The sequence below is a fragment of the Lagopus leucura genome, unplaced genomic scaffold, assembly GCF_019238085.1.
Source record: "Lagopus leucura isolate 7727_CA_CO unplaced genomic scaffold, USGS_WTPT01 Super-Scaffold_760, whole genome shotgun sequence".
Classification (NCBI taxonomy): domain Eukaryota; kingdom Metazoa; phylum Chordata; class Aves; order Galliformes; family Phasianidae; genus Lagopus; species Lagopus leucura.
This window is the reverse complement of record NW_024962257.1, coordinates 11,730,898-11,738,454: the sequence shown is the minus strand read 5'-3', so window position 1 is coordinate 11,738,454 and position 7,557 is coordinate 11,730,898. Positions and strand designations below refer to the sequence as shown.

The 7,557-nt window shown below is 44.4% G+C and overlaps 1 protein-coding gene across 2 annotated transcripts in view; it reads right to left on the bottom strand.

Annotated features, from left to right (window-relative positions):
* Positions 1–5,923: 5,923 nt before the first annotated feature.
* Positions 5,924–7,557, bottom strand: part of GSG1L (GSG1 like) — a 57,456-nt gene continuing 55,822 nt past the window's right edge. For both annotated transcript variants that reach the window (XM_042864490.1, XM_042864489.1), the window contains one exon: positions 5,924–6,763. In XM_042864490.1, the coding sequence (XP_042720424.1) occupies positions 6,337–6,763 (427 nt within the window). In that variant the 3' untranslated portion in view covers positions 5,924–6,336. The remainder of the gene's footprint in view (positions 6,764–7,557) is intronic.

The following is a 7,557-nucleotide window of genomic DNA, read 5'->3' as shown; positions in this document are numbered from 1 at the left end:
AAGCTCTTGGTGAAGGAACACAGAGCTGTGCTTTGCACACTTAGAGCAGCAAAGCGTGCTCCTGGAAAAACTGATCCTGTGATGCTGCTCCGGGTTTGACCAGTGTTCAGGGATCACAGGAGCACAGACTGAGCTGTAGCGTGCTCTTGCAGTGCTTCAGTGATATGCATGCCTCTTCTTTGAATCTTCTGTTTTGATTTGTTGACTTCAAAACTGAACGTGATCTCTTGTGGGCACTACTGCCATGTAGTGAGAGGTGGAACTGTTCTCCTAGCTGAGTTTCCCATTTATGCATTGAAGGCTGAAACAAGATAACAGTCTGCAGGACCACTTAGCTGCCCTTATTCAGGCTTTCTCAGAACCATTCCAGTTCCAAGCTATAGGCCTCTGTTTCCATCCTGCGTCTTAGACTATTACAATCTTTGTCTATATGCAGTCATACTGACATTTGCTGTTTGTTGGTGAAAGCTCTCTGTGTAAGTAGTGTAGGCAGAATCTCATCTCTGTGGGAGTCACAAATGCATATACATCATTAAATTTGCTATGTATTAAGTTTTAATCCAGCTGATATGGGTCATGTGGAATGTAAGTCCTTTCATCTGGTTGCGTAGTAGCAACAGTATTTGTTACCAAAATATTTTTGAGATTTTTTTTTTTTGAGGATGTAAGGAATTTGCACACACAAAAAGATATTCAAAAAACGTGAATTCATTCAACACTTACATTCCTAAAAAAAATACACATGGTCTTGAACATGGGCACAGGACCCAACCTTTTAGAAAAGCAATGCAGAGCTGAAGTCAGATGTGACAGTGTCACAAAATCGGAGTAATTGGGGCTGGGAGGGACCTTCAAATGTCTGCAGTCCAATCTACTGCTCAAAGCTGGGACAGCTGGGAGATCAGATGGGTCACACGGGGCTGCATCCCATTCAGCCCTAAAAGCTTCTAGGAATGGAGACTGCACAGCCTCTCTGGGCAGCCTGCTTTAATACTTGGCTATGAATAGCATGCTTTTTTTTCCCGTGACACATGGTAATTTATACTTTCTCCCACTGATTAAAGGCCTTGGTCAGCATGGATAAGACATCTGGCACCGCAGAAAGGTCATCTCTTCTGTCATCATCTAGCTGTACGATAATAAATTCGGTCTCCCAATGATAATTTTAGATTTGCAAATTACCAGAAGTCTTATGATCTATCTCTCTCGTGCTCTACTGGAGTCGCTGCTAAAAAGAAAGTAAGCAGCAAAGCTCTCTGAAATGTTTTAAGCCTAAACAGCGGTAAAATCTTATCTACAATGAATGTCACTTCTGGCTTGTTTCCAAAATAGCATTTTTAGATCACTTGTTATATACTGGAAATTATTTGGTAAGGATTGGCTGGCGAACAGATGAATCAAAGTGACATTTCCATTACCAACAGGAGATCTATCTGTGGTCAGAATTCATGGAGAAGGATGCGGGATGGTTGTAAGCCTATTCATTATGTTTAATATTGTCAGAGAAATGAAATAGCTTCTATTATTCATCTCTCTGGGATGGTAATGTATCTGAATATTAATACAAAAATGGGAATCTGATCAAAACCCACTGACCCAGCAAGACATTGATATGTATTTTAATCACTCTCTTTGGGACGCTGAAAAAAATGTACTCTTCACAATAAATCTGCAAGAAATCAAGATCTTCTGCGTCTCTCAGTGGATATTTGGGTACATCAGTGTATATCCTGTCCTTGTGTCTGAAGTCCTTCCAGGTTTCTGGATCTTGTTTCCCTCCATAGCCCTTCTACTGTCTGTCAGACCCCAATAGGGGTGGGATTCACCTCATAATGAAAAATAACCCCCTGCAGGGACGTATGAACACAAAAAATGGAAAGAGAGCTCCAGAGACGGTTTCACCTTGGCAAGTGGAGATTGTAGGCTAAAAGTGGAAGTTACTGAAGTCAGGTTGTACTGAATTGTGCAAAGGGAGCTAGGTATGTAAATGCACAGAGAGCAGAATGGAGGTGGGATTAATGGTAATGACTGGTACTGCCCGAGAACTGTGACTCATATTTCAGGAAAGATGATGCTGATAATGAATATTAAAGAAGCTGACATTCCCTAGAACTAGTTCTGCTATATTTTAAGGCATAAACCAGAAGGGCTGTTGGAGTTTGCAGAAAGCATTCACATTATGCAGGTGTATTATTACTAACAGAACAAAGGGGTAAGCATGAGGTCATAAAATGTATGATTTAACGACTGAATTTGACTGTAATTATGCATTAGAAATATTCATGAGAAGTCTAAAAAGTGAATGGGCAGTGCGTGATCTGACGGCGGTAAGCGGCCCTCCAAAACAGCGCTGCAGGAACTTTGCCACTTATCTTCTTTATTCACTGATGCAGATGTAAATGAGGTTTCTACACCTTGGTGATCTCTCAGTGCAGTGCTTCTGGAAGAATAAAACTTGGGATTTCGTATTACAGATCTGATCTACGAGTGGCTCGAGTACAGGTTGGTTGCATTATTGTTTAAATGAAGTTTACTGTACTGCAATGGCTTACTTTTTGCAGGGCATCTTTTATAACTTAGTTTCTTTTATAGAATACTGTCTGATAGAGCAATTGGACCTGCTGACCTCCAGACAACCAGGGGCCTAGATTATTTTTCTGATTCTATAAGTAGCATGGGTCAGGAACTTCTGTGTAGCATAACTTATCTGCTGTAGGATCTGTTCTGCCAACTGAACTCTACTGAGCTATAGCATGGTGAATATTAATAGATTGCTTAATTAACTCAATCAATCAGTGCAAATAAAAGATTGCCTAAGGCTGAGAACAGTATTCATGTCCTCGTGGTTCTGACCAGGCTTCTAGGGAAGGACACAGGGGAAGGCAGAGTTTTGGTCTAAGCTGTGTGTGCAGTACTCTCAGGTCCTCAGGCTGCACACAGGGATGAATGCATAACAGTGTGTGCTGCTTGGGTAAGGGTAATACTAATGAATCCCTGAGTCTGGGTATGGCTGGAGAATAGGAAATGTAATGTCTAGAGTTAAGAAAGTACAGAAAAATTATTTGGTTCAGTATTGGCTCTTCAGACTTGGAAGAATGTACTAAATGAAAAAGAATGTTACATAGTTTAATGGAGAAGAGGATGAAGCACAACATGGGTTTACAGACTGATTTCTCCCTGCGTGTCTGATTGCCTTTTCTGTCTCTCTCTCCACAGGCAGAGGTGACAAAATTTTGGAGAGAAGTATTATTCAAACAAAGGACCAAGGTAGGCACAGTGCAGATCAGGATGAGTTGTCCAAAAAGAACAGTGGATGATTATTTTTTAACTCTTGGAGTAATTACACAGTCCTGTTGCTTATCTGTCTGAGTGCAAGGCAGTGAGACCTAAAGTCTTAAGGACTGTAGCAGGACGCTTTTCAGGTGAGGGTATGATGTTAGGAGTGAAAGCCAACAACTGCTTTCATGCCCATACACTTAAGATACTGCTATCTTATTTTTATTGTGCTGGCTCAGTTTTGTTACCCTCCAAAGAGGACTCTTTCTGCAGGTGTAGGCACTCAGCCCTCACCCTTCTGTTGTGTTAGGAGTGGGTGGCCAGAGAGAAAATAAAGGAGATGCTGAAAATTTCATGTGGGAGGATAGCTGTGCTTGTCTCCCCAGAGAGGCCAGGTAAGCACAGCCAGCAAGCATGCCTCTCTCCAGCAAAGCTTAGGCACACCTTGCAAGGAAAGCTTGTGGCTGCTCACCCAGTTTAACTTCCAGACATCAACTGCTTTATCCCAACCCACAGGTTCTTGCACATTTCCCTTTCCAGTTCTTTTCGCCCCTCCCTATGGGATGTGAGAGGTGATGCTCTGTGGCCCAAGCAGTGCTGCTGGTATATTGTTGAAGTAGGCCATGTAGATATTGAGGCCCTGGAACGTGTTCAAAGGAGGGCAACAAAGCTGGTGAGGGGTCTGGAACACAGGCCATGTGAGGAGAGGCTGAAGGAGCTGGGAATGTTCAGCCTGGAGAAGAGGAGGCTCAGGTGAAGCCTTCCGCCTGCAAAGGGCTTCATACAGGTGTTCGCAATCGTTAGGGACTCATCGGTCTGTCCATCTACCTCGGTGCACACCAATGTGGTGGGTGGTAAAATGGCGTTAATTGCAAGGAGCACACCCTTCTTAAAACTTTCCCCATGCCTTAGGGCTACTACCTGACCAATGAACATGTGGAATGTCTTGTTTCTTCCTTATTTGGTCCATCCTGTTCTTCTCCCTTATCTTCAGGCCATTTGTTGCCATGGTTTCCCAGGGGCCGAGGGGCCCCTGTCGACCCTGTTCGACTACACTCAGGGGAGACCTCATTGCTCTCTATAACTTCCTGAACGGAGGTTGTAGTGAGCTGGGGGTCGGCCTCTTCTCTCGTGTCATTAGTGATAGGACCAGGGGGAATGGTTTCAAGCTACGGCAGGGGAGATTCAGGCTGGACATGAGGAAGTATTACTTTTCAGAAAGGGTGGTCAGGCACTGGAATGGACTGCCCAGGGAGGTGGTGGAATCACCGACCCTGGGGGTGTTCAAGGAAAGACTGGATGTTGTGTTGAGGGACATGGTTTAGTGGGAGCTATTGGGAATAGGTGAACGGTTGGACTGGATGAGCTTTTAGGTCATTTCCAACCTTAGTGATTCTGTGATTCTATGATTCTATGAAATAGGATTTGTTTCCGGGTAAGCAATAGCTCCAGACTTAGTTTATGGTCTTGGGGCATGTTAGAGTCCCCATGGTCAAATACAGAGAAGCAGAAAATTAAAGCCACATCTAAAGAAGGGCAGAGGAGGGAGAGCTTGTGTAGTAGGTAGATGCTGCCCAGTTAAATTTGATTTATTCTAAAGGATGGACAAAATGCAGAAAAATGAGCTGGGAATGGTTGGGGCTTCCCTCAGCCACCTATTCTTCCCACCTTCATCAGCTGGGTCAGTGTTGTGAGCAGGCTCACAGTGTGCTTGTGAGGTTTTTGAGGTTCTGAATGGAAGGCCTTGAAGGGTATAGGCTGGGAAGAAGGAATGAAAGGCAGTGTGATGGCAGGGGTACATCTCAGTGGGTGAGCCCAGAGCCACCTTTTCTGTGTGCAACATTTAGTCGTGAGATGGGGCTCTTAGGGCATCCTGTGAAGCCACAGCCTGGAAGGTTGGCAAGAATGCAGAATTATTAGAAGAAAGTAGAAAGCCCTTTGTTCCCCTTGTTTGTTTTAGCAAGGATTTATGGAGGATATGTGCTCCTTCTCCTTCAGTCAAGGCCGTCCAATTCCAATCTGAAACAGCTTTTCCAATACACGATTTTTTGTTCATACGCAGCAGTGAGAGTTAGTGTTGTTATACTGCGTGTTGAGAATTATGAAAGCAGAACTGGACTGCAGTCAAGCTGCTCTTGTTCCCAAGTGTCACTGCCCCTGATCTCACACAAATGTCTACTATTCTCCATAAAACACAAGGTCCTGGGCTTGTGTCACAGGTGCTGGATTGCTATATGGCAAATGGCATGGGCAACCAGCACCAAGTAGGGAAGATACACACCAGAGATGCATCACTGCCATGTGAAGGCAAAGCAGAGTTGTGAACTATTTGCTCAGCACAGTTGTCAGAGTGTGAGAAGTCACAGGCTCCTAGCTTCACCTGTTTTGCTAGTGGATTGTTTTTCTACCATGCATGAACTGACATAGGGACTTTCTGCACACTTTTATATTTTGGCTTTAACCAATTAACTACAGTGGAGACCAGGTTGCTGTGCCTGGGCTTTCTTCCCATGTAACCCCAGGATGCTGCTGCACATGGGAGGTGGTGCTACGTGGCTCATGTTCCATACCAGTATGTATTCAAATGGTGATTGATTTTGATACACAAAGTATTTTTAGACAAAAAAAGAAAAAAGGACAAACACAATTTTCTAACAAGTAATGTCATTTAATGAATGGTGTAGTCTAGAAAATAGAAACTACCCAGATGCTGGTTGGTTGGTAGGTCTGTTTGGGGTTGGGGAGGCCCTTGCTTGAGCACACGATGCCTTGTTTCAATTCTTTTGGCAGCATTTGTAGTTGCTGGAAACAAGGAAACATCCAAATATTGAAAGATAGAAAGAGACTCTAAGGGGGCATTTTTCTCTAAAATGTGGTAAGTATGCAGAATGTCTTCCCACCCTGTCTCATCAGGTGATGTGAAGGGCTCAGAGCTCACCAAGGTGTTACAATGATTCGTTCCTAGAAGGGATAGACTCAACCAGCAGTACACGCCGCAGTCCACTGCTCAAAAGTCATAAGGGACTTCTCACTTTGCAGAAGGTTTTGTGGGCTCTGATGTTATTGCGCTTCTTTCTGGGTGCTTTTCTGCACGTGTTGTGTCTGTTCCCTCAAGGTCTGGCTGCTAATTCCAGGGAATATGCTTTTCAGAATGTCACAATACACTGTGTACAACTCTGGGTCTATTTGGGGCCTGGGCAGAGACCTGGCGTTGCTTGCCTGTTCGGTGGCCGAGTGCTGCAGCAAGTACACGTCACTGAAGAGTGCAGTCAGGATTTTGTGTGCAGCTTTGTAAGGATCTTCCTCAGATTGCACCATTGCCTTGAGCTCTGTCAGGGTGTAGCCGTTGTAGCGCTTGCTGTCTTCTGCCAAGGGCTGCACAGTCTCACCAATGTGTCTCACTTTCCACTTCAAGCATTTCAGTTCATCTTTTACATCTTCTAGTTCTTTCTCCATGGCTTGGAATTCCTCTGTGGTTACAAATCTCCTGCCAAGAGAAGTGGTGGACACAGTGTGGAACTCAGAGGCTCAGTAGGGTGAAATCAGTCTGACTCGCATGGGGCCGGAGTATGGAACCTGAGGTTTGGGATGGGAGGCAGCTACCATGTCACTGATTGCCATCTCCAGCCCTTATTTCTCAGACTTCCTAAGAGCAGTATATTTTCTATGCTGCTGCAGGGGTCGGGGTCCTGATCATGTAATTTAAAATGAGAGGTAATGGCCTCAAATAGCACTAGGGTGAGGTTCAGGTTGGATATAAAGGACAGTTTCTTCTAAGAAACAGCAGTGATGCGCTGGCACTGCTGCCCAGAGAGATGGGGGAGTCGCTGTCCCTGGAGGTACTCCAGAAATGCTGGGATGTGGCACTGAGGGATGTGGTCAGTGAGCATGGTAGGGCGGGCTGGGGTTGGATATGGTGAGCTGAGAAGTCTTTTCCTACCTTAATGATTCTATGGCTCAACTGTAATGATGCTGAGCTGTACTGTGGTCGTTTTGCTTGCTAGGTGGCTGTGATGAATGTGGGGAGAGATGATTTCTCATTTGAAAGGAGACGAGGGCTGCGTTTAAACTGCCCTGTGCAAAGAGCAGGGTGACGACCTGGCTTGGGCATGACCTTCATTCACATCCAGCCAGCTAAATAAATGATTGGAAAATGTTTTTTTTTTTTTTTTTTTTTTTTTTTGCAGGACATTGTGGAAGTATACGGTAATTATAGGGAGAAAAAACAAACAAACAAACATCCAAAACCACAGGAAACATGTAAATATACAAGATATTTAA